We start from the raw sequence: 26504 nt of genomic DNA on the forward strand, positions 1-26504 counted from the left end.
TGATAAAGTGAGTTAATGTATGTAAAAGAGCAAGAGTCTGGCACAAAGTAAGTGCCATCCTATCATCATTAACACTGTCACCTCCAGCTCGTCTGTTCTCCTGGCATGATACTCCCTGTGCAGTGATGCAGGGTTGGGAGGAGGGGTAGCTTCAGAAGAAGCAGATACTGCAGTCTTGAAGGGCCTAGAAAAGTCTTCCCAGAAGAGCAAGCTCTTGAGGGCAGAATATGGAGACTGGATGGAATGTTTAATTGACAGGAATGGGAGAAGGGCAGTTAGAGAGGGCACAGCATGAACAAAGGCTTGGGGACGGCAAAGAGCAGGGTAGGCTTGGGGAATGGCCGGGCAAGTCAGAGCTGACACCACCACTGAACAGGCAGTGAGGAGCTCCTGAGTCTAGAAAGGTTTTGATTCTAGACATTTATTACCTGGCTATCTCACCAAACTTTTTCCTTGGTTTTAGTAGATGAGCTAATTTTCTTGTGATTTTCCAGGCTCCAGATATACCCAGTAAATGATAATTTTGGTGCTCCCCCTCTACCCTCTTATGCTTCTATCTTGTCTTTTTATACTGGCTAAAACTTCCAGAATCATTTTCAGTGATAACAGGTTTCCTTGACATGTTCTTGACTTCACTAAGAATGCTTTACGTATTTCACCAATTAAGTATGATGTTGACTAGATTTAAGACAATAGCAGGTCAAAGAAGTATACTTCAGTTCTTATTTACTAAGAGGTGTTGTAAGGAATTAGTACTGAATTTAAGCCAGTGCCTTTTTCCACAGCTTTAATTGTATGGGTTTCCTCCTTTAATACATTAATATGATTTCTCAACCAGTGTTTTTAATATTGAATCATCCCTGCATTCCTGGAATAAACCTTATTTGGTCATTGTATATTATTCTTTCTAATATTGCTTGGTCAGTGAGATAGTAGCTTTTTTGTATATGCATTTATATTTACATTTACATTAATAAATTGTGAGACTGGCCTTTAATTTTCATTTTTGTGCATATTAAGTTTTTGTATTAGGATTATGCTAACTTGGCAAGATGAATTGGGGGAAGTTTTCTTAGTTTTATATGTCCTGGCACAGTTTAATAACAGAAGCATGTGTCCCACGAACGTTTAAAAGAACTTAAGAAAAACAAAACCAAACAAAAAACTTGCCCAACAGTTAAATAGATAAGGCACCTTATTTCAAAAAATTATTTTAAAACATAACTTTTTCTGTTTTTCTATGGTGATTGTACTGTTCATATTTTCTTGAGTGAATTTTGGTAATTCATATTTCCCTAGAAAATTGTACCTTTTGTTGAGATTTCCACGTTTATTAGTGCAGGGCATCCATGAATTTCTTAAAGTTTTACTATCATCTCCTCCATATCTGTGGTTGTATCCTCTCCTCCTATCTTATCTTGATATTTGTGTATTTGTGTCTCCTTTTTTGAATCTTGTCCTAGGTTTGTCTATTTTACTGGTCTTTTCAAACGATAATTCTTGGCTGCATTTATTATTGTGTCTGCCTTTCTGTTTCCTTATTCATTATTTTCTGCTTTTTCTTTATCAATTCCATCCTCCTCCTTTCCTGAGGTTCATTTTATTACTTTTTTTATCTGGCTTCTTGAGTTAAATAGTTTGGCAAAGCACTGCATTTCTACTTTAGGGATCGAGGTTTTACAGCATGTGTGACAGTGGTGTAAACTGTTGGGGTTCAGACATGACCTGAGAACAGCCCCTGTGGAAGAAAGAACACAATCCCAGGAGGGGGAGAGCTGGATTCCAGGCCCAGCCTTGCCTCCAGTCAGCTGAATGTCCTTGGGCAAGTCCCTTCTCTTCCCAGGACCCTTTTTTCTGTCTTGGGCAGCCAGGTGAGATGTGAACCTCGTGAGGCTTGGACCCCATGCTCCCCGTACCAGGCCGCCTCCTATCAGGATAACACTCTCTGTCCTTCAGGGAGAGACTTGGCCTTCCTTTGAAATGGTCCTGGCTCCCACCCCAACACATATACCCCACAAAAACTGCTAGTTGAATTTGTTTATGCATGATAGAGCCAATAAACAATGTTGACAGTGTGGCGTGAAGGCAAGGCTCAGCCTGGGTGTCCCGGCTGACAGGCAGGTAGAGCCTCTGGACTCGTGGTCAGAAGCACAGCCAGGTCGGTGTGCAAAGTAATGGAGTCGGTGGCTAAACACACGCACGGCCTTTGACGTTGGATTGCTGGGGTTTAATCACTGGCCCTTGCTGTGCAACAAAGGACAATCTTGAATAAATTGCTTGATCATTCTCTCATTATTCTGTAAAATGGGCTTATTCAGTACCTTCGGGCTGTTGAGGGTTAAATAACTTACTGAATGTTTTGCAGTTTATGTAAGCATTTGCGGTTTGTTCCTGTCATCATTAAGGGTGTGAGCCTGGGGGCAGAGCGTGGGTGGAAGTTCCCACAGTCTGACCCCTGGTGCTGCCATCTCGTCCTGACTAGTCTGACCCTTGCACTCAGTCCACATCCTCAGACATCTTTTCAGCAGCCCTCAGGCCCCGACTCTCTGTAAGGAGTGTGGAGCAGACTGTGTTGGGGGAGAGTGCTGCATGGTCCAAACACAATGCTGCTTAAGGCAGAGGAGAGTCCTGGGCTGATACTAGGAAACATGGGATGCTACCCACTCTGCCACCTGCTCCCTGTGGGACCTGAGCCAGCTGTTCTCTACTTACCTTAGATCTCAGTTTTCCCATCTACAAAATGGCAGTGGGGCTTGGTCAAGAAGAGCTCAAGATCCCTCCCTTCACTGATTCTCGACTGCCGATGGGTGTACTGTTATGGTCTGCAGAGAACACCTGCCTCTCTAACAGGACCCCTTCTTTCATTCACTAACAAATACTTGCAGGCTGATGCCATTCTGACCTTGGGGTACAAAGACTTGATTCTGGAGCTTACACTCCATGGAGGGAGGAGCTGGCGTAGACGGGCTAACGGTGCTGGGTTGGAGGAGAATGAAAGGGGGAGGTGAAGAGGGCTGGTGGGGGCAAACCTCCTTGAATCACCTTGTAAATAAGTAGTCAGTTCTTCCTAAAAAGAGCACAGAACAAAACACACAACATATGAAGAATGGAGGAGGAGGAATAAGAAGGGAGAGAAGAAAAGAATCTCCAGACAGTGTATATAACAGCGCAATAAGTGAGCTAAGTTAGGCAGTAAGATACTAAAGAAGCTAACCTTGAACCTTTGGTAACCATGAATCTAAATGGCAATAAGTACATATCTCTCAATAGTCACCCTAAATGTAAATGGACTTAATGCACCAATCAAAAGACACAGAGTAATGGAATGGATAAAAACCCAAGACCCATCTATATGCTGCTTACAAGAAACTCACCTCAAGCCCAAAGACAGGCACAGACTAAAAGTCAAGGGATGGAAAAACATATATCAAGCAAACAACAGTGAAAAGAAAGCAGGGGTTGCAGTACTAATATCAGACAAAATAGACTTCAAAACAAAGAAAGTAACAAGAGATAAAGAAGGACACCACATAATGATAAAGGGCTCAGTCCAACAAGAGGATATAACCATTCTAAATATATATGCACCCAACACAGGAGCACCAGCATTTGTGAAACAAATTCTATCAGAACTAAAGAGGGAAATAGAGTGCAATGCATTCATTTCAGGAGACTTCAACACACCACTCACCCCAAAGGATAGATCCACTGGGCAAAAATAAGTAAGGACACACAGGCACTGAACAACACACTAGAACAGATGGACCTAATAGACATCTATAGAACTCTACATCCAAAAGCAACAGGATATACATTCTTCTCAAGTGCACATGGAACATTCTCCACAATAGACCACATACGAGCTCACAAAAAGAGCCTCAGTAAATTCCAAAATATTGAAATTCTACCAACCAATTTTTCAGACCACAAAGGTATAAAACTAGAAATAAATTCTACAAAGAAAAAAAAAGGCTCACAAACACATGGAGGCTTAACAACATGCTTCTAAATAATCAATGGATCAATGAACAAATCAAAATAGAGATCAAGGAATATATAGAAACAAATGACAACAACAACACAAAGCCCCAACTTCTGTGGGATGCAGCGAAAGCAGTCTTAAGAGGAAAGTATATAGCGATACAGGCACACTTGAAGAAGGAAGAACAATCCCAAATGAATAGTCTAACATCACAATTATCGAAACTGGAAAAAGAAGAACAAATGAGGCCTAAAGTCAGCAGAAAGAGGGGCATAATAAAGATCAGAGAAGAAATAAACAAAATTGAGAAGAATAAAACAATAGCAAAAATCAACGAAACCAAGAGCTGGTTCTTTGAGAAAATAAAATAGATAAGCCTCTAGCCAAACTTATTAAGAGAAAAAGAGAATCAACACAAATCAACAGCATCAGAAATGAGAATGGAATAATCATGACAGACTCTACAGAAATACAAAGAATTATTAAAGACTACTATGAAAACCTATATGCCAACAAGCTGGAAAACCTAGAATAAATGGACAACTTCCTAGAAAAATACAACCTCCCAAGACTGACCAAGGAAGAAAGACAACAGTTAAACAAACCAATTACAAGCAAAGAAATTGAAACGATAATCAAAAAACTACCCAAGAACAAAACCCTGGGGCCGGACGGGTTTACCTCGGAATTTTATCAGACACACAGAGAAGACATAATACCCATTCTCCTTAAAGTGTTCCAAAAAATAGAAGAGGAGGGAATACTCCTAAACTCATTCTATGAAGCCAACATCACCCTAATACCAAAACCAGGCAAAGACCCCACCAAAAAAGAAAATTACAGACCATTATCCCTGATGAATGTAGATGCAAAAATACTCAATAAAATATTAGCAAACAGAATTCAAAAATATATCAAAAAGATCATACACCATGACCAAGTGGGATTCATCCCAGGGATGCAAGGATGGTACAACATTCGAAAATCTATCAACATCATCCACCACATCAACAAAAAGAAAGACAAAAACCACATGATCATCTCCATAGATGCTGAAAAAGCATTCGACAAAATTCAACATCCATTCATGATAAAAACTCTCAGCAAAACGGAAATAGAGGGCAAGTACCTCAACATAATAAAGGCCATATATGATAAACCCACAGCCAACAATATACTGAACAGCGAGAAGCTGAAAGCATTTCCTCTGAGATCGGGAACCAGACAGGGATGCCCACTCTCCCCACTGTTATTTAACATAGTACTGGAGGTCCTAGCCACAGCAATCAGACAAAACAAAGAAATACAAGGAATCCAGATTGGTAAAGAAGAAGTTAAACTGTCACTATTTGCAGATGATATGATACTTTACATAAAAAACCCTAAAGACTCCACTCCAAAACTTCTAGAACTGATATCGGAATACAGCAAAGTTGCAGGATACAAAATTAACACACAGAAATCTGTAGCCTTCCTATACACTAACAATGAACCAATAGAAAGAGAAATCAGGAAAACAATTCCATTCACAATTGCATCAAAAAGAAGAAAATACCTAGGCATAAACCTAACAAAAGAAGTGAAAGACCTATACCCTGAAAACTACAAGTCACTCTTAAGAGAAATTAAAGGGGACACTAACAAATGGAAACTCATCCCATGCTCATGGCTAGGAAGAATTAAAACTGTCAAAATGGCCATCCTGCCCAAAGCAATATACAGATTTGATGTAATCCCTATCAAATTACCAGCAACATTCTTCAATGAACTGGAACAAATAATTCAAAAATTCATATGGAAACACCAAAGACCCCGAATAGCCAAAGCAATCCTGATAAAGAAGAATAAAGTAGGGGGGATCTCACTCCCCAACTTCAGGCTCTACTACAAAGCCATAGTAATCAAGACAATTTGGTACTGGCACAAGAACAGAGCCACAGACCAGTGGAACAGATTAGAGACTCCAGAAATTAACCCAAACATATATGGTCAATTAATATTTGATAAAGGAGCCATGGACATACAATGGCAAAATGACAGTCTCTTCAACAGATGGTGCTGGCAAAACTGGACAGCTACATGTAGGAGAATGAAACTGGACCATTGTCTAACCCTATATACAAAGGTAAACTCAAAATGGATCAAAGACCTGAATGTAAGTCATGAAACCATTAAACTCTTAGAAAAAAACATAGGCAAAAACCTCTTAGACATAAACATGAGTGACCTCTTCTTGAATATATCTCCCCGGGCAAGGAAAACAACAGCAAAAATGAGCAAGTGGGACTACATTAAGCTGAAAAGCTTCTGTACAGCGAAAGACACCATCAATAGAACAAAAAGGAACCCTACAGTATGGGAGAATATATTTGAAAATGACAGATCCGATAAAGCCTTGACGTCCAGAATATATAAAGAGCTCACACGCCTCAACAAACAAAAAACAAATAACCCAATTAAAAAATGGGCAGAGAAGCTGAACAGACAGTTCTCTAAAAAAAGAAATACAGATGGCCAAGAGACACATGAAAAGATGCTCCACATCGCTAATTATCAGAGAAATGCAAATTAAAACTACAATGAGATATCACCTCACACCAGTAAGGATGGCTGCCATCCAAAAGACAAACAACAACAAATGTTGGCGAGGCTCTGGAGAAAGGGGAACCCTCCTACACTGCTGGTGGGAATGTAAATTAGTCCAACCATTGTGGAAAGCAGTATGGAGGTTCATCAAAATGCTCAAAACAGACCTACCATTTGACCCAGGAATTCCACTCCTAGGAATTTACCCTAAGAACGCAGCAATCAAGTTTGAGAAAGACAGATGCACCCCTATGTTTATCGCAGTACTATTTACAATCGCCAAAAATTGGAAGCAACCTAAATGTCCATCGGTAGATGAATGGATAAAGAAGATGTGGTACTTATACACAATGGAATACTACTCAGCCATAAGAAGAGGGCAAATCCTACCATTTGCAGCAACATGGATGGAGCTGGAGAGTATTATGCTCAGTGAAATAAGCCAAGCAGAGAAAGAGAAATACCAAATGATTTCACTCATCTGAGGAGTATAAGAACAAAGGAAAAACTGAAGGAACAAAACAACAGCAGAATTACAGAATCCAAAAATGGACTAACAGGTACCAAAGGGAAAGGAACTGGGGAGGATGGGTGGGCAGGGAGCGATAAGGGAGGGGAAGAAGAAAAGGGGTATTAAGATTAGCATGCATGGGGTGGGAGGGAGAAAGGGGAGGGAGGGCTGTACAACACAGAGAGGACAAGTAGTGATTCTACAACATTTTGCTATGCTGATAGACAGTGACTTTAATGTGGTTTTTAGGGGGGACTTGGTATAGGGGAGAGCATAGTAAACATAGTATTCTTCAAGTAAGTATAGATTAAAGATTAAAAAAAAACAAAAGGAAAAAAAAAGAAAGAAAAGGATTACTCCTTGATAGGATAAAACTATTGGTAAATCAAAGATTAACGCATGCTTTAAATATCCTTAGTTTTGATCACTTAAAGGGTGTCAGATGATCGGCTATGGAGTACTCTTTTCTGATAATATTCCGTTCTCTTAATAAAAAAAAAAAAAAAAAAGCAGTTCCTGTGTGCTGACCTCCAACGAGTTCTACAGAGTGGTATAGAGGGCATGTCAAAGTGTGGGCAAAGGGTCTGTTTGTTTTTATGCAGAAGATCAAGGCCTAGCTTGGCTACCCAGAAAATGAACTAAGATATGATATGAGGAGGAGCTTCCGGCATCAGCACTCGCTGGAGGACTCGTGCTGGGTGATGATCATCAAAAAGCCTCCACAGGGATCTGGGCGATGCTGCGGTTGTGGCTGCATCCATCCCACCATTTCCTGGACTCACCACCCATGAGGAGGGAGATGTCTAGGCTGGCATGTGCATACAGTGAGACAACGAATTTGAGTGGATCTGTACTGTTGGAACTCAACCAGGAGTTGGGAGGGGTGCAAGTTGTAGCACTCCAAAATCTTACGACTATAGACTATCTACGGTTAAAAGAACATATGGGATGTGAACAGATCCCAGAAATGGGTTGCTTTAATTTGTCTGATTTCTCTCAGACTGTTCAAGTACAGTTGGACAATATCCATCATATCATAGACAAAATCTCACACATGCCTAGGGTGCCTAACTGGTTTTCTTGGCTTCACTGGAGATGGCTGGTAATTATAGATTTGCTTAGTTTATGTCACCGTATTCCTATTATGTTAATATGTGTGTGCAAGGTAGTTAGTAGTTTAAAACCTATACATGCTTAAGGTACTCTACAAGAAGATACGGCAAAGAAATAATCAATCCTCCCATGTTTTGTTCCATATGCTACCTCTATAGCTTTTCTTCTTCCTTCCTAATTACAACCCTTAAATAGAATTTGTGTCTCATATCGAATTTACTGAGCATCATAATTCCTCCAGGTGGTAAAGATACCTCGAGACAAGTGCTGGGCATAGAAGCCACAGGGCATAAATCTGCAAAGAAGTAAAAAGCTAACCTTTTCAAACAATATGGCTTCTCTCTCACTTACCAACTTTACATTTCCCTGTATGGCCCCGGAAGATGACTGGTTAGCCAGAGACGGGTAAGATTCCTCAAGGGAGGAACAACCTAAGACAGGCACAGTCGCAGGGGGGCCATCAGGTGAGAAATTGGGGATCAACAGTGGTGAAGCTTAGAACCTCACCCCCCCTGTTTTGAGAGAAATCTGCATCCGTGGATGTTTTAAGGCCCTTGTCTAGCTTGGATTAATACATAGTCTACAGGCACACACCTGATCATCTACAATTGCTCTCTTACAACACTAAACTATGTTTTCTACCTTTATCTTGCATCTACCTACCACTTCAGCATTTTATTAAAAATAGAAATAATAATAATAATAAAGGGAGAAATGTGGGATCCACATATAAATCAAGTATAAAAATCAAACGAATATTCATATCTGACCTGATTGTTTATAATTCATAATGCGTGATCAAAACCGAAAGTTTCTGTGATGGCTGCCCTTGTACTGTTCACCATGTTAGAACTTATTCAGTATGTAAGAATTCGTTCACCATGTAAGAACTTGTTCGTTATGCTTCAGAAGATTGGAGACTGACGAGAATTAGTCTTGAGATGGATTAATGATTGTGCATTGACCCCCCTATACAGAATTTTATTGTTGTTAACAACCATTTGATCAAGAAATATGAGAGATGCCCTCTCAAAAAAATAAAAAATAAAAAATAAAAAAATAAGTAGTCAGTTCTGCCAACTCCAGTCTTCTGTTTAATCTCGGCCTTCATGGGGAGTTATATGCAGCTCATGTGGGGGATTGAGGTCTCCCAGAGGTAAATCCTGGGGTATTTGCTCCCCTTAACCATAATGCACATGAAGGGACACAAGCCACGCTTGTCACAAGCTAGGATGCCCAATCCCAAGCCAGAGAGGTGGTGAGCAGGAGGGGGAGTCTCCCGCAGCTGCCTGGTGTTCCGTAAAGTTCTGGAAGGTAAGCAGAACCCTGTGAAATGAGGTGGCCTGTGGGTGCTGGCTGGATAGTCTTTGAATGAGTGGCGCTAGATGGGCTGTTCGTTCATTTGGGGAACATTCAAAGGCTCATACCATGTGCTGGCTTGCATTCTTTGGGGGAGGTGGTCAGAGATGGTCCTTCTTGGGCCACCTTCTAGGGGGCTGAACTCAGAGTCATCTTGTGTTCTGACTGCACCACCCCACTGGGCCTAAGGGAGGCTCCCAGGGCCTGGGCCTGTGTGGTCAGGCATACTCCCCCATGCCCCTGGACCTCTTTTTGACCTCCCCAGTCCTCAGTGTCCACATCCAGAAGAGGTCAGAGTTCTGTCTTCACTCCCTCATCCTAAGGGAGCACCTCATTTCACAGGGCTGGAAAGGATGTATCCCTTTCTTTCAGGAGCAATTGCCAATCGCACCTCCCAGGGTGGGTCTCGTCCTCAGGACCCAACCAACAGATAATCACAGGGCAGTCTGATCTCCCAAGATCTGGGCTATTGGTTTTAACCACGAGCACCTTGTTACATACATGTAACTGTCACTGTTTGGAAGGGATGTAGCCCTGATTTTTACCTAAGAGGCACAAACCCCAGTGGCACCTCCCTTACAGAGTTCTGCTCCCTGGGGGTCTCTTCCACACGGCCTGGGACCCAGGGCACCTGGATGCTCCTTTTGTTCCCACATTTATTCACTGAGCCTGTTAGGTGCCATGCCCTGTGGTGGATGAATAAGGTGTCCTCCAGGAGCTGGCACCCTGCACAGAGGTAGACAGGCACTCACTGGAGTGTCTACCCCTGATGGCAGAGGCCTTAGCCTCCATGTCCCAGTGCCCAGAAAAGTGTCTGGGATCAGGAGGTGCTTCTTGCACCTTTGTTGAATGAATGACTAGCTCTAGGCCAAAGGAGAATTTAATAAGGACCAGATGTGGAGCTGTAAGGGTCTGAGGAGGAGAAAGTTGTTTGAACTGGCAGCGGAAAGTGCATGGTACTGGGCTGTGTGCAGCTGGAGGAGAGGGTGCTTTGTGCAGAGAGCACAGCTTAGGAGCAAAGGTATGGACAGGAGGAAGTCCAAGTCCTGCATGGGGAGCAGAGAGCTGGCCAAAGCGCCAGGTTCCCAGGGATGTATCAGCACTGTCCCCGGTTCCTGCGCAGTGAAGCCAGGGCGGCTGGAGGTGTGTGTGTGTGTGTGTGTGTGTGCGCGTGTGTGTGTGTGTGTGCACGATCGAGAGCCATGGTGACAGCTGGGGCACGTTGTGTGCAGCGTCAGGACGTGACAAATGTGCAGATGTCCAGGGAGCTGTGGACATGAGCGGCTGGCTACGGAGACACTCACCCCGTGATTTGTTGCTTTGATTCCTCAGGCCGTGACTTGGCGAGCACGACCCTCCCCGGGTACCCTCCGCACGTCCCCCCCACCGGACAGGGCAGCTACTCAGCTCCGACGCTGACAGGGATGGTGCCTGGTGAGTTTGCTCTGTTGGCGTCTCCGCAGCAGGCAGTCGACGGGGTTTCAGGGGGGCATTCCCCCCAAACTGCCTGGGTGACCTCTAAGCTTCTGAAAAGAGCACCTGAATAAAGCAGGCAGAAGTCTGCACTCTCGGCCTCTTTCTCTGCAACTAGGCCTGCAGTGGGGCTGGGACCAGCCCGAGGTGGCACCTGGGAGGACATCAGAGACAGGGGGACCCTTGACTATTGCTTAAATAGCCCCTTGTTGCCCACACGGGGATTCTGAACACAGAGGGTGCAGGACCTGGCCGAAGGTTGCCCCAGCCAGTAGGGAGTGGGGGCTCTTCTCCATCCTCTATCCTCCCACCCAGTCTGTGCGACATGAGCACCAGAAAGCCCCTGTGCCCTGGGCAGCTGTGCTCCCTGGGGTCAAGGACCATGTGCCGTGGACAGGATGCTGGCTGGTGGGTCTGTCACCTGATTCTAAGCCGGACAGCCTGTATCCATTGAGACCTGGTCCCCTGTGGCCCACAACATGTCAGTTTCTTCCAAGACCTTTGGAAAGGAAGCCACCCCATCTCCTCCATGGTGGGGACTAGACACTGCCACCATGGTGCTGGCTGGTTATGAACCAAGGGCATGAGCATAGCAGGGATACCCAGAGCAGTGTTTTTTGAAAAATGCTTTAAAAAAAATCAGGGGGAAAATCAGGACTCAGTTGGATGTTGTTACACTTCTTTTGAGGGTTAGTGTTGGCTCTTGTTTGAGCCATTTACAAGGACCATGCCACTCATTCAGTGCTGGGGCTCTAGAGGCCTGCTCCTCTCCTAGCAAACACTGTTGATCGTCTCAGTGCATTTGCAAAAGCCAGGTTGGTTATGCCACCCCCTTCCCACCCAGATGGCTTTTTCTTGGGAACCTCACGACAGCTCTGAGAAGGGGACAGATGGTCATTCACCTGCTTTTGGTGAGGAAATTGAGTCTGGAGGGGGCTGGGATGTTCCTCAGTCACCTAGCAAAGAGGACACAGAGCCATGACTAGAAGCTGTGAACTAGAGTGAACCACCCTTAGACCTAGGCAACAGGCACCCATTCTGGCCCTGTGGAGGGCCAGCTCTCCCACCCTCCCGCCATGGACCAGGGGGAGACTGCAGGGCCAAAGGGACCTGCCCCTGGTGATTACATCCCTCCTTCTAGCCCGCTATAGGGGTCCTGTCCAAATAGCCCCACACTTCTTTCAACTTCTTCCCCAGCCTGTGTCAGGGGGGATGTGTGCCCCAGAGCCCAAGGACTGGCTTTCTTTGGGGGCTGTGAACAGAGCATGGATGTGAGGGCTGGGTGTCCACACTTGTGTTTGAGGCCCCACAAGACAGTGAGAGGAGCTGAGAGTGGGAGAGGAGAAAGGCAGATGATAGCCCAGGAAGGCTTTCCCCACACGGCTAGGTCCTGGCACAGATGCCGAGTCCCAGAATGCTAAATTCATTCCTGGTCCTCCAGGTTGTTACGAAGATGTATTTAACAAGATAGGAGGGTAGAGCATATTTCATTTAACGGTTTGTTAGCTTGATTTATGACTTTTAAATATGAGACATACGGGAAATGGGCTCTGTGTGTACATATGGGGGAGGCCTGCCAGGTTCACTCCTGCAAAACCTTTGATTTTTCTGTTGCAAGGGTGGGTCCAGGCAGAGGATAGGAAATATTGTGCACAAGGCAGAGGTGGGACACACACTGTCCTTCCCCTGACTTATTCCCCAGCTGTTAGCAAGTTAGGGCAGCCTCAGTAGATGTTCCCAAGTCATCCATTACTGGCCCCTCACACTTATGTAGCACTTCATAGAATGCAAAGGGCTTTCCCAGGAGCCCTGTGATGCTTCAGCCCTGTCAGGTGGGCCAAGTCCAGAGTGTAATCCCCATTTTCCAAAAGGGGGAAGCTGAGACTCAGAGCAGTTAGTGATTTTGCCCTACACAGCTTGTGTGTGGGAAGATTTGAATCTGGATTTTTGCTCCTCACTTTAGTACTCCCTCTTCTGTACTGTGCTGCCTCTGTGCACTCTCATTCTATCAACACAAGCCCCTCAGTGAAGGCAGAGGGGCAGGCGCTGCCTAGACCCTGTCCTGAGGGCATGTTGGCAGGTGAAGCGGAGGCCACCCTGCTGGCTCTCCACAGCAAACCCCAGAGGCTGCATTCAGAGAAGCAGTTGAGCTTTCCTGAGTTTATCCAAACAGAGCCTGCCTTCCAGCCCCCACGATTCCTCCTGCCCTTAGTTACCAAGCTCAAGATACAAATGGCCACAGGCCTGGCAGAGCCCCCAGCGGGAACTGATGGCAACCCCTTGCCCATTAGTGGGCAGCAGGAGTCACAGGCCTGAGCAAGGGCACAGCCTTACCAAATGTGCTGACAGTGGGTAGACATGTTCTACCACAGGGTGGCCTGGTGGCATGGTCCCCTGAGACTGTCCCATGGCATAGAGTGAGAGGGCACAGTGTGGAGGGAGGAGCCCAAGCATTTTGGCAGGAGAGCCCCACATCTTCCTCGTTCTCTCCCTCTCTCCTTTCTTTTCTTGCTTTCTCTTCTCATACACCGTACCCTTCCCATACTGAGTGCCAGACCCACTGTCTGTGCTGGGACTCCCCACTCAGCAGACACAGTCCTTAGTTCTGTTCCTTAATAGCCAAACGAGTGTCACATATTTTGAACTGTTTCCAGCGTAATCTACAAATCTGTTTCTTGAATGGCGTCACAGGGCATTGCTGGCCTGCACCCATGATCTTTGCTAAACTGCCCCCAGCATTGGCCTACAGCAAAGAGGGCCCCCCTCATAGCAGAGCAGACCTTGGGCCTGTCATTCAGGCATCTCTGTGGTCTGGCATCACCTTCTTTCTAGTCCACTCTCCCAGCCTGTCCCCCTCCCTGACCACTCACTGATTCCCAGCACGCCTCACTTTTACTGGTCACTGTCCCACATTATTCTGTGTCCTTGGCTTAGACCAGTTTCTGCCTCGGTCTGTTGGATCCAGTTTCACCCTTCAGGGCTGAGTGGAAACATTACCTGCCCTACGAACACTTTGGTGCGGTCCTCCTCTGGGACATAATGCTTTACACTTGGCTTTGTTAAACCCCATGCTCCAGCGTGTCTGTGGCCCACTCAGCTATGCCACAGGCAGGTGAGGTTGCTGAGGGCCAGGCCCTCTGCCTAACTTGTCTTCTGCACCCTTTACAGTCCCTAGCACATAGGAGCTCCTTTTGTGTGTTTTGCTGTAAGGGAGGAAGGCAGGGAAAATGAATATTGACACATGTATTCATTTCCAGTGGCTGCTACCACAAACTTGGTGGCTTAATAAAATTTATATTTTCACAGTCCTGAAACCCACAAGTCTGAAATTAGTATTACTGGGCCCAAAATTAAGGTGTCACCAGGACTCTGCTCCTCTGGAGACCCCAGGCAAAGATGTGCTCCTCATCTACCTTCCTATGATTCCTGGCATTTCTTGGCATGTGGCCATGTCACTCCCGTCTTCAAATCTCTTTTTTCCACCTTCACAGCATTTTCTCTATGTGTGTCAAATCTCTATCTTTCTCTTATAAAGATACATGTGACTGCATTCAGGGTCCACTCAGGTAATACAGGATAATCTTTCCATTTTAAGATACTTAATCACATCTACAAAGAACTCCCATCCCCCGTTTTTTGCCACATAAGTAACATTTGCAGGGATTAGGACATGGATATACCACAGTGTGTGTGTGTGTATGAGTGTGTGTGAGGATTTTGACTTCATGTTTGTGCAGATTTCTGATTCATAACCTCTTGGGCTTCTGAATCCCAGAGGCATTCATTCAATTGGACAGTGCCAAAAGTGATTCCTTTTCATAGACCCTAAAGCAAATGTTGAGACAGTTTGCAGAAACAAGCTGAGAAGGCTTTGGAGGTTATTAATCCTGCTTTGTCTCTCTGAGGCTGTTACACACCACAGCTGTGTTTCACTATATGAAACAGCCCTCCATTCTAGCCTGGCAGTGAATCCAGAGGGAAACTGGAAATCTTCTGAGTTTTTTTTTCCCACGTTAAGATTTGGGAAATTAGGCTTTCATCTCTTCCATTTGTAAGGGAAGGTGTCTGTGAGATCTGCTTTCAGGGCAAATGGAGAAGGGATTGCCTCCAGGGTATACTCGGGCAGCTGCAAAACAGGTCTTCTTGGTGTCCTCCAGGGGTTCATAGATTCAGTTTTTGCAGCTTTGTAAACCCTGTATATCCTTTTGCTGATCAATTATTTTGAATAAAGCAAACAGGGAACCACATCATATCAGTTTAGAATGGAGACAGTTTTCAGATTTTATTTTCATCAAGTCCTAGCAAATGCCAAACGTTTTGCACCAGATTCCATGGTGTCTTGATGGGTATAACTAGTTGATTCCTGCCTGAAGATATTTGTACAATCTAACAGATATCGACATGGCATTTGAAACTCCTAAAAATTCTGGGCTGGGGGAAAGGAGGGAGAATTCACTGCCTTTTGGTTTCAGTGAGTCTAAGCAGCAAAGTAACCCTCTTTGAGAAGAACCCGTCAAGGAAGCGCGGCCCCCACGCCCCTTCAGTTCCTGGCCCCGCCCTCCTCACGTGATTCCTCTTGGAAGCTTTAGGCCAGAGTTCGAGGAAATCCTGAGCGTTTTGTGTTCGCCTTGTCTGGGCTGCGGCAGTCAAGGAGCTGCTGACGGGAAGCCCGTGGAGGAGCATGGCAGGTACCTCCCGTCCTAAGTACTCTACTTGCCATGGATTAGTGCACAGTATTTCTAGGAACCTTTCAACGAAGTTGCTCAGTGAACTGATGGCCTGTATTTTCATGAAGAAGCAGGAGGTGAGGGGTGGATGGAGAAGCCTGAGGCTGCTAAGGTCTGGAGTGGCAACAAGAGACCATCAGGAGGACAGAGAGACGGGGCCCTCTAAGCACCTGTGGTTCCCCTCCGCCCAGGGGTTCCCCCTGCCGCTCTGCCGACTGGCCGGCCTGGCCTGCTCCCTCTCACACCTAATGTGTTCCACCTGCTCAGAGGGACCTTCCCTGTGACCCAGCACTTAGGTTTTCTATTGCTGCTGTAATGAGTTGCCACAAACTAGAGACTTAAAAAACAACAGAAATTTACCATCTTACCATTCCAGAGGTCAGAAGTCAAGGTGGGTCTCCCTAGGCTAAAAATGTTGGAAGGACACGTCATTCTAGGGGCTTTAGGGGAGAATTGTTTCCTTGCTTCTTCCAGCTCGTGGATACAACCCACATTTCTTGCTTCTTGCCCTGGTTCCTTCATCTTCAGAGCTGGCAAGATTGGATGGAATCTTCATGATGTCTTCTTTCTGGTTCTCTCTCTACCGCCTCCATCTCCCACTTACAAGGACCCTTGCAATCTTATAAGACCCACCTGTATAACCCAGGACAATCCCTGCCTTCAGGTCAGCTAATTAACAACCTTAACCCCCCTCCGCTATATAACCTACCCCACTCATAGCTTTCAGGGATGGGGGGTGTGGACATTTTTGGTGGGGCCTGATGTTCTGCTACCATACCATCCAAACCAGGACCCCCATCGCTCCTCTCTCCAAGCATCCTGGTCCTGTCATTGTGTGGCTCAGCACAACTGAGGGAGTTTAGTTGGCTTAATCTTTTTCAGGTCTGTGTAGTATACACGGGTGTACAGTACATAGGCTATGTCTGTTTTGTTCACCACTGTGTCCCAGTTTCTGGTCCATAGTAACACTCAGGAAATAGAAGCTGAAGTAAAGTGGAGGGCTTTGGACTGGGCTGCCCGTGAGAGGTCAGTGATGCTAGAGCAAGGCAGCCAAGGATGCTGGGCCGCCACGTGCTGAGACAGGGTGGCTGGACGCTTCAGAGCACAGGCTCAGCAGCCAGACTGTCTAGTCCGGAATCACTGGCTTTGTGGCTTGGGGCACATTAACTTCTCTGTGCCTTGATTTCTTCCTCATCTATAAAATGGGGATGATGGTAATAAGAGTGAGCATTAAATGATAAATGTAAAAATTCTTAGAACTTTGCTTGGTGCATGTCAAGTGCCATTTAAGTGTTGGTGGTGATGATGATTGCTGATTACATAGTGGCCTGAACTGGGTGTGGTGGTGAGAAAAAAAGCTTAGCTGGCTTGCCTGAAGCTGGCCTGGCCAGCTGGCATCAAATCAAGAGCTCTCCAGCAGAGCTCACACCCCGTGCAGCCCATGGACCAATGGGAGAACCAATTCGAGAAGAACCCAGTGACAAACAAGAGCATTGCCAAGCAGGAGTGGGAGCAGACTGTGTGCTTATGGGCCTAGGAAAACAGAGACACCTAGGGTTGATCAAGTTGAGAAGTGTGTCCTGGTGAAGGGGACCTTCCTTATGCTGGACTGTAACAAGTGCATCCTTGGTCATCTGAAGAGGAGGATGGGGGTGTTGGGGTAAGACAGGGGCTTAGCCCAGTGTCTAGAGTGGGTTCACATGGGTAGGAACATGGTTTGGCCAGCCCAGTCTGGGTAAATGGGGTTGGCAGGAAGAGGGGCTGGTTAAGGAGGAGGCTGAAAGTTAGGATTTGGACTTGTTAACTTTTGGAGGGCAAGCAGCCAGCCAGGTAAGGCCCTCTGCACACAGGTGGTGAAGCAGGCCAGGAGCACCAAGGGCAAAGGTCTGGCTGAGAGAGAGAGACAGAGAGATGGGGGAGGGAAAGGGAGGGAGGGGGAGAGATGGGGGAGGGAAAGGGAAGGGGAGAGAGAAGGGGGAGGGCAAAGGATGGGGAGAGAGATGGGGAGGGAAAGGGAGGGAGGGGGAGAGACAGGGGAGGAAAGGGAGGGAGGGGGAGAGAGATGGGGGAGGGCAAAGGAGGGGGAGAGAGATGGGGAGGGAAAGGGAGGGAAGGGGAGAGATGGGAGAGGAAAAGGGAGGGAGAGGGGTAAAGTGGGAGGTTGGGGGAAGGAAAGGGAAAGGAGGAGAGAGAGAGAAAGAGGGAGGGAGAAGGAGATACAGAGCTGTCCGGAGAGAAGTGAGTGAGGGGCAAGGTGCAAGAAGTGTAGCCTCACCACTGATTGATGGTTGTGAGTATGCAGAAGCCCCATGCAATGAACTCCGAGCCAGCTTTGCTTGTTCTTGAGGATCATTTGACATGATGGTTGTACAGTTAGTTACTGAGGTACCAGTCCTGTGAGGCAGGAGGGTATTGAGGTGTGAAGGCAGGGAAAGGAGCGTCTCTTTTGTCTGTCTGTAGCAAGCCCCTCCCTGACCCTGAGCCTCTCCCCTGCTGGGCAGGCCTGCCCTGGAAGACACTGGGGCTTGAGGGACCTAGAAACAGGCAGGTGTGTGGGCAGGAGTGTGGGCTTTGGCTGAGCTCAGCCAGTGACTCTGATCTGGCAAGCCATTTCTGTTCTCTGGGACTTGCTCACGAGGTGGACCATGGGTTGAATATGCTCCGCACGGTTCTGTAGGCATGGCAGGACCAGTGAATGGGGGTCAGAGGGGCGGCCTTCTTGCCCTGTGTAAAGAGCCTTCACCATAATTAGAATTGAAGATGGAGAATGGGCAGGTTTGGGAAGGGCCAGCAGAAGCCAATAATAACTTGGTAGAGGGTCTGGAGCATCAGGTGGGAGATAGGCCCTGTGCTTCTTAGTGCTTCCCTAGCCCAAGCAGCAGGCTCAGGGAGTGTTTGCTCAGGGAATAAATGGCCTTTTTCTCAGCTCTTACTTTCCTGGTGGCCCTGTGGCCCAAGCACTTTTGAAGCTTCCTCTGCACCTTTCAAAGCTCACCCCTGGGCTTTGGGTCTCCCACCTGTTGCTTGTTTCTGACTCTGCTGCCCTCTAGTGGCTATCGGTCACAGACACAAGAGGAATGAAAAATTAACCCTGGGGATATATGGCAGATGGCTGTTCATTTGCTCATTCATTTACTCTTCAGCATTTCCTGGGAGACACTGGATGCCAATTCTGGGCTTGGTGTAGTGTTTCAGACACACCCCTTGCCCTCAGAGGGCTCATAGTCTAGTTGGGGAGACAGATACAAAATATCCCTGCAGGCTATGTTAAGAGCTAAAAATCTACAAGTATGCTGAGGAAGTGCAGGGAAAGGGGGCTGCTGAATCTGCTGGGGAACTGGGGTTGGGGAAATCAGGGAAGGCTTCCCAGAAAAGGCCATTTCAGCTGGACTTTGAAATGTGAGTTTACCAGTCTGAGAAGCTGGAGGAACATTGCTGGGTGAAGGACTGGTGTGTGAGAAGACCCAGGGACTAGCGAACATGGGCATCAGGCAGTAACTGGTGTGACCAAAGCCTTGGAGTGGCAGGGACAAGCAGGCAGGGCAGGCTATGCCGAATAGAGGGCCCCCACCAGCACCCAGGACTGGACCCCTGGAAACGGCTGGGGCATGAGGTGATGCAAACAGCAGCCTTGACAGATGGCAGGCTCTGCCCAGGCTGATCTAGATGTGAGTCATAGGTGAGGCTGCTGTGCCCTTGCAGAATGGAGCATGAGGGGTCTGGAGAGGTCTGATCTGGGCAGTCTATTTGACAGTCTCTGTGGAACCCCTGTGTGAAGTGAGGCTGGCATTGGGGAGAAACTGACACCGAGTGTGGGCTTTATGAGCCCTTTGCTGCTTTGGAAAGAAAAGAATTGCAAAAGCAAAGACTCAGAGATGGAAAGCATGCTGGAAGCATGAAGGTCCTACTGGAATTTATAAAGACCTGGGTTCCGATTCCAGCTGCCAGACACTTGCAGTGTGCACTTGGGACATGGCCTTGGGACTTTCCTGCTCCCTCAAACTGGAGGCAGGGGCAGGAAGACTGGATTAGATGCTCCCTTGCAGGCTTTCAGGTCCTACCATTCAAGGGTTTCTAAGTCCAGGAGGTCCCTGTCTGCTGTTAATCAGCTCCTGGCTGGACTGGAGGGCTTCCTGAGCCCTGCCACCTCTGTTCTAAGTGGGCAGCAAACGCTTCCAAGTTCCCTTCAGGTCTGGGGCTATGATATGATAAAGCAATGGCCCTGCGCTGTCATATGTCATTTGGTGTACCATAACTCCTCGGGGGAGGATGTGCTGATCCTGTACACTCTCCTTGTCTCCACGCCCAAGGTCCCCTAACCCTTCTGTGGCAGGCAAGGACTGGCCTTCAGGGCCTCCACACCTAGGAGAGGTTCTTACAGACTTCAGAATCTAGAACCTCAGGACAAGACAGGGAGCAGAGATCATCACGATTTGTTCCATGACCTAAGCAGTGTACCTTTGGGGAGCATGAAGGTGGGAGGGAGCACGTCACAGGCGTTTTTCACACAGGGCAGGTCCCTGGGGCAAGGACAAGTGACCAGCAGAATCCCAGCTGGGAAAGGTCCCCTGTGCAAAGCCAGAGGCTCCCTGCTGTCCAGCACTGGGGAGCTTGGAGTGGGTGTGGAGGACACCCCACCTCTTCCAGGCTACTCCGTGTCTAGCGTTTTGGTTAGTTTTCCCCCGTCTCCACTCCTGATGGTGGTTGGTGGACCCAGTCATGAGTATGGGAGACCATGTGTCTGGGCTCCTGACTTCTGTCATCCTGAAGTGCCTCTACAAGTGGTATTTCTTTAAGCAAAAAAAGTCAAAAACTGGATCATGATGACTTTTTAGATCGGGGGAATACAGTCAAGATTTGCTTTAGAAGAAATCAAAGTATTTGGAAGGTGTCTGAGCAGTGGGTGGAGTGAAGTGGGGGCAGGTTGGCTCTGGTGGCCATTAAGGGCCCCACCCCAGCCCTGAGAGGTTGGGTTCCCAGGTCAGTGTGGAGAGTGCTGTGTGGATGCACAGCCCGGAGCGTGGGTGTCCCGAGGCAGCTGGGTGGCCTCACTGAGCCATGGGCCTTCATCCTGCTAAGTCCTCACGGCCTCATCAGATTCCAGGAGGCAAACCCTCAGGAATGGACAGGCCTGACCAAAACTCCTTTTGCTTCTAAAGTTCAAAAAGATGCTGGAAAACTGGCATAATAAATGTTAAGTTAAAGTCTACATATTATAACATTACTTCATTAACTATTAAGTTCAATGCTTACAAAAACTTTATTACATTTGAAAACAATTTTTAGATTAGATTTTTCTCACTTTGCAAGACTTAGCCAATCATAAGTGTATTTACTTGTGGCCAAATAATTTCAAAAGCAAAATCATGAAAATAAGCCTTTCATATTTTTAGAATGAAAACTATTATTGTGGTGCATTTAAGCTGTGATGTGCTGTAAGGTGGGGCAGAGAGGGGCCTCCATAGGATGGCACCTGGGGTCTAGGAAAGAGGGGCTTGGGAGAGACCGTGATTTCCTGAGTAACTGTATTGAACATTAAAAAATGGTGGGGGCCTTGAGCTGCTTAGGCTGCAGCAGCCCGCCAGCCAGCCAGCATCTTTCCTCTTTCCCTTCATCTCTTCCTTTTTCCCAACATTTAATGACCATCTACATGTGTCAGGCATAAGCCTAGGCACATAAAGGTGAAAGCCATGGCCCTTGGCCATGGAAAGCTCTCAGTCTGCAGTACAGATGGGCAAGTCAGTAAAGGTCTGGGGTAGACATGATAACTGGTAAGTTCAAGGATGTCCAGCCTAGACTGGGGATGTCAGGCATAGAGGGCTCCAGAATTTCTCTATAGGAGGGTTGAGGCATAGAGGGCATGTCTAAAGCTTCCTTGCAGAGAGTTTCACTGAAATTGAGAAACATTGTCCACATCAAAGAATGGGGGGAAATTAGAGGCATAGCTCGAGCCTGTCAAGTTGCCCATGATTCTTCCCTTGGGTCAGGGGAGGAACCTGGGAAGAATATCTGGCATGTTAGCCAGTGGGAGGTGGGGTGAGGAGGGAGGAAATCGTGGAGGGGGTGGGGGCAGCAGTTGATAACAAAGGTTCTGAGACATGCTTTGCTTGTGCACATACTCTAGTCCTTCCAAAACCATCTTAGCTTCTGGAGTCATCTATGTTTTCCTCCCTTTGATTGGTTGGAATCTGCAGTCCCTGTTTCCAAGACCTCATTAGCTGTCAGCCCTCACTGGTCTGACTGCCACCTCTAAGCCTGTGGGTCACTCCACCTGGGACACTTCTCTCCAGAGAATTTCTGGCAGTTCTGGGAGCATTTAGGGGAGGGATAGTAAGTGAGGCTTGGCTCCCGTGCCTTCCAAAAGGAGAATGCTTTCTAATGAAGCCAAGTTGCCTATGCCCATGAGCTAATCCCACCAGCAAGCTTCCCTTGGACCTGCCTGGTGCTTTACAATCTAGAAAGGAACCACAGCTATTACCTCAGGTTGCAATTTGAAAGTATCTTGTGAGGTTGGAGTGTTTATCCTTATTTTGGAGGCATGCTAACTGAGTTCAGAGACATGCCATGCCTTGCAAGGGGTACACAGCCAATCGGGGGAGCAGCTGGGCCTGGCACCTGGAACTCATGCTTCAATTTCACCTAGCCCCTGGTACCCATGGGGAGTGAGAGAGACTGGGCTCTGGGCCCAGGGGAAGATCTTGGTTTCCTTGGTGCTCCCTCGGGGCTGTGTATGGCCTTCCTGACCCAGGAGAAGCCCTTTCCAGACCCTGGGGAACCACACTTCAGATTCCAGTATATTCCCTTCTATCCCCCCCGCCCCACCGCCCCGTCTTCACTTGTCCATGTGAGACCTATCCTCACAGAACCAAACTGAATGCTCTCCCCTGCAGGAAACCTGCCGACCCCCAGGAACCTCATCTCCCCTTTGAGTGTCCCCTCCGGCACTGCCCATGTCTGCCTTGGCCAGAGCTGGGGGGACCAAGTGCCCCCAACCCATGGTCCCCCCTCTTAGAATTCTCCACCTACTCCGTCCTGGAGTATAGGAGGCACTCAACGGATATGGGTGATATTTATTTGAACTCAGCACGTGCCCTCCCCTATCTTGTCCTGTTCAGAGTCAAGGGCTTAGGACCGAACTGTGTAATTAAACAGAGCTTTAGCTGACTTACAAGCCCCCGCTCACTCTTCCAATATTTGCTCTGGCTCCTTGCTGGAAGATGCTGAGACAATGGCCCTTGTTACCCTCTGTTTGAGTTATTTATTTTTTTCACTTTTCCCTCCTTCCCCTCTCGGGGGACTCGCCTCTCGCCCTCATCCCTCATGTTTCCCCTTTCACTTGACTGTCACTCTCATTGTCCTCCCGGGGCCAGGAACGCGGGGTGACAGGCAAGGGGAGCCCAACCGGGCCGAGGAGGCTGGAAATATAGTCATTAATGGGACCCACGAAGCCCAGATGTCCTCCCTGAATGCGGGTAATTTGTTTTTAATGAAAAACCACGCGGTGACCCTGAACAAATGAATTTTCTTTATAAGGAGTCTATGTGCAAAGGCACAAATAAAGGGCCCGAATCAGGGAGCCTTAGATCCGGGGTTGAACGAGAAAGAGAAAGAAAGAGGGAAGGAGTGGAAAAGAGGGCAAGAGAGAGAGAAAAGAGGGAGGAAAAGAAATTTTAAAATGACAACTGTGTTATGTCCTTTTGTCTAAAGAGCAAGAGCGATCCCAGGTCACAAATACCTCTGGCATTGTCCTGCCAGAACAGGATGCACAACGGCTGTGACCATTTTGAGATCTTGTTTACAACAATGCAAAGAATTTGAACCACCATCTAGACAGATCTTTACAGTTTACAAGCCTCTTTCACACATGACCTCAGTGGATCCCCACTGTGGTGTTAGGAAGAAACAGTTATTAGCCCCATTTCACAGAGATGAAAACTGAAGCTTAGGAAAAGTCGATTTGCTTAAGGTCACGCACCAGCATAGTGGTAGAGCCCATATGACAACAGGAGGACTTTGCCAGTTTGGCATTTGACTCTCAGAAACACTTTGCACAAGTGTAGAATTTGCTTCCTCTGAGTGACGCGAGAGAAAGATGGGGCATAAGCAGGTCCGAGATCAGGAGAGGTACCACATCTATACTGAGTCTCAGGTTGAAGCAAATAGCCACAGTTCCTGAAATTTTGCGATCGGGCTCTGTGGGCATGCAGTCTTTCTGAGGGCAGTGTCAGTGGAGGATTTCTGGAAGAAGAGCTCCTCAGGAAGGAGCCAGAGATGCTTGGAAAAATGGCTGCAAGGGAATTGGAATCTGGAGCCATGTACCACGCACCACCACGCAGGACTTCTGGGGGTGTAGAGCAGGTAACTAGGGGCAGTAACAAAGGCATTGACTCAGTGGAGGCCTCCAGCTGAGGGCCCTGCCCTTGGCTTGGGGGAAGCACTCTGAAGGTGGTTAGCACAGGTCTAGATTGGGGTGTGTCTGTGCAGTGTGCGGAGGATCTGTTCTATCACAGACCTCATGGAGGGCTGGAGATGGCCCTTATACATCTGCTCCTCCCTCCGTCATGGATGGGTAATGCTGGACTAACCCTCAGACATCAGCCTGGGAGTGTGCAGATGAGGTCATGGAAAGTACTTGTTCAAGGTCACATGGCAGATCAGAGGCAGAACCAGGCTGGCCCTCTTGCTGTGGCAGCCGCCTGCCCTGTTGTCCCTTCAGTTCTTCACCAATGCAATGAAAAGAAGCGGTTTGTCTCCTGGTGTCCTGCAGACCTGGTATTCCTGGGATGGTCCCTGTGTGACCTGGTTTCCTGAAGAACTCAGAGCAGGACTTCCACCTCACCCACCCCTCCTTGTCATGTTCTTCCTGGGCCCTGGCCAGCTGCAGGAGCATCTCCTAGGACGCAGCAGAGTCCACCCCCTGGCACAGAGGTCTGCCTAGGACCTGCAGGCCATGCCAAGGCCCCAGTTTCTCCTGCTCTCTGATTTTCCCCCGAGTCAGGTGGCTAAACAAAAAGAAATAATTGTTTTCTTTTCCTGGGTTCAGTTTCCCTTTGGAAGTTGTGACCCTATTAAAAATCAGCAAATAGGAAAATCTGGCAGTGACCCCAGCTGAGGTTATAAAGTCTCGGCTCGTATTTGGGTCTCTGCCTCCCATGCTTCTCTGTGACTCCCAGGCAGCTCAGGCTTCCGCAGGCGCCCGGAACAGACCTGTCTCGCTGCTGCGCTTCTCCATAATCGGTGATTTATTCCCCACCGACTCCCAAAATGGATTTGAGTCGGCTTCTTGGCCTTGTAGTAACAACCCAAACTGGAATCCCTCTCAGGAGAAGGACACCTGCCAGGGCCCAGGAGTGAACCTTCTGGCCACCCCAGCAAGTGGACTGGTTTCTAACAGGATCCCATCATCCAGCCCAGCCCATTCTTTGAGCCCAGCCCCATGCTTGGAGCCCCCCAGGCTTCACTCAGTGGAGCAGGGAGCCCCCACTTTCTTGGACATGGCTTCCATCTGGATGCATTCCAGAGCATGCTTCCAACAACATACTTCTAATCAAAAAGAAGATCACCAGAAAACCTGGGACAAATTGTCATTTGGACAGTGGACAATTATCAATGCCAGGAGGGGTTGCCAGTCGGTAAATAAACCCCTCTGGGGCAGCCTTGGGTCAACTACACCACCAGTGAGCTGACCCGGTGAGGTTTCTCTTAATCGTCCTCATTTGTGAGATGAGTCGTGGTCTTCCTTCCTTCCCTCTGCCTTTCTTCTCTCTCTTCTCAGCCCTTTCCTTCCTCCCTTCCTCCTTCCTTAATTCACTCATGCACTCATCCATTCCTTGATTCCTTGATTCATTCATTTGTCAGACAATCCCTGAGCTCCTCCTGGATGCTGAGTCCAGCTCACAGAGTAGGCAGGGAATTAATTGCATTTCTCATGACTTAGGAGATCTACAAGGAGAACCACCCATGTTACCTGCTCAGAATGGAAAGAAACCAGTTTGCATGTGGCATCGTTGGGCCCAGGGACTAGGCAGGGACTGCTGGGGGACACGAGAGTGAGGTTTGGGGGATGTGGGAGCCAAGATTTTGGTTGTTGACAGAAAGGGATGTGCCGGCCTGTGGCCCGCTCACCCTGGGCCTCCCCAGGAGCACTCTGAGGGCAGCTTGGACCCTAGAATTCTCCAGCCCTGAAGCAGGTGCCAAGCCCATGTGTACGAACAGGGGGCTCAGTATTTAGGAGCAGGGAGCCGCCCTGACTGGCTGCCTGCTTTGGAAATTTCTATGCATTTGTAATAACAAAATTACCATAATTTGCTCGTTAACGCAGCTAGATCAGTCAAGCATTGTTCCATCCTGAGCAGGGAGGCCGTGGTGCCTCTCTGCACACTCTACACACCCCAGTCAGCCTGCCAGCCCGTTAGAGCACTGGAAATTAGCATGCAAATGGTCCTAATTCGGTGGGCGAGCTGTCAGGCAGCGCCTCTCCGGCCTCATCTCTGTGAAAGCCCTGACAGCCCAGCTCCAGCGTTGGCCCACCCTCCTAGCTCCAGCCAGGCGGGGCTCTGAGGGGCACCTCCAGACTGACAGCTTGGCGGCCTCCCTCCCTTCGTCAGCGCCAGCAGGCCTGGCGGAGGGCTCCCTGGGGAGGAGGCAGGGCCTGCCACCATGCCTGCAGGAAGAGGAGGCAGGCGGGAGGAGGTGGGGGAGGCTGGCTGGCGCTCAGGTCCACCAGCCTTGTCTGGACTGGGGCAGTGGGGCA

General features: G+C 47.8%; 1 protein-coding gene across 6 annotated transcripts in view; it reads left to right on the plus strand.

The window, feature by feature from the left end:
* PAX5 (paired box 5) overlaps window positions 1-26504 on the plus strand; it is a 187704-nt gene that overhangs the window by 134392 nt on the left and 26808 nt on the right. For 4 of the 6 annotated variants that reach the window (XM_036996586.2, XM_036996588.2, XM_036996587.2 and 1 more), the window contains one exon: window positions 10884-10985. The exons of the other annotated variants lie outside the window; for them this stretch is intronic. In XM_036996586.2, the coding sequence (XP_036852481.1) occupies window positions 10884-10985 (102 nt within the window). The remainder of the gene's footprint in view (window positions 1-10883; window positions 10986-26504) is intronic. 6 annotated transcript variants of the gene reach the window in all.

Source organism: Manis javanica, chromosome 2, assembly GCF_040802235.1.
Source record: "Manis javanica isolate MJ-LG chromosome 2, MJ_LKY, whole genome shotgun sequence".
In the NCBI taxonomy this organism is placed as follows: domain Eukaryota; kingdom Metazoa; phylum Chordata; class Mammalia; order Pholidota; family Manidae; genus Manis; species Manis javanica.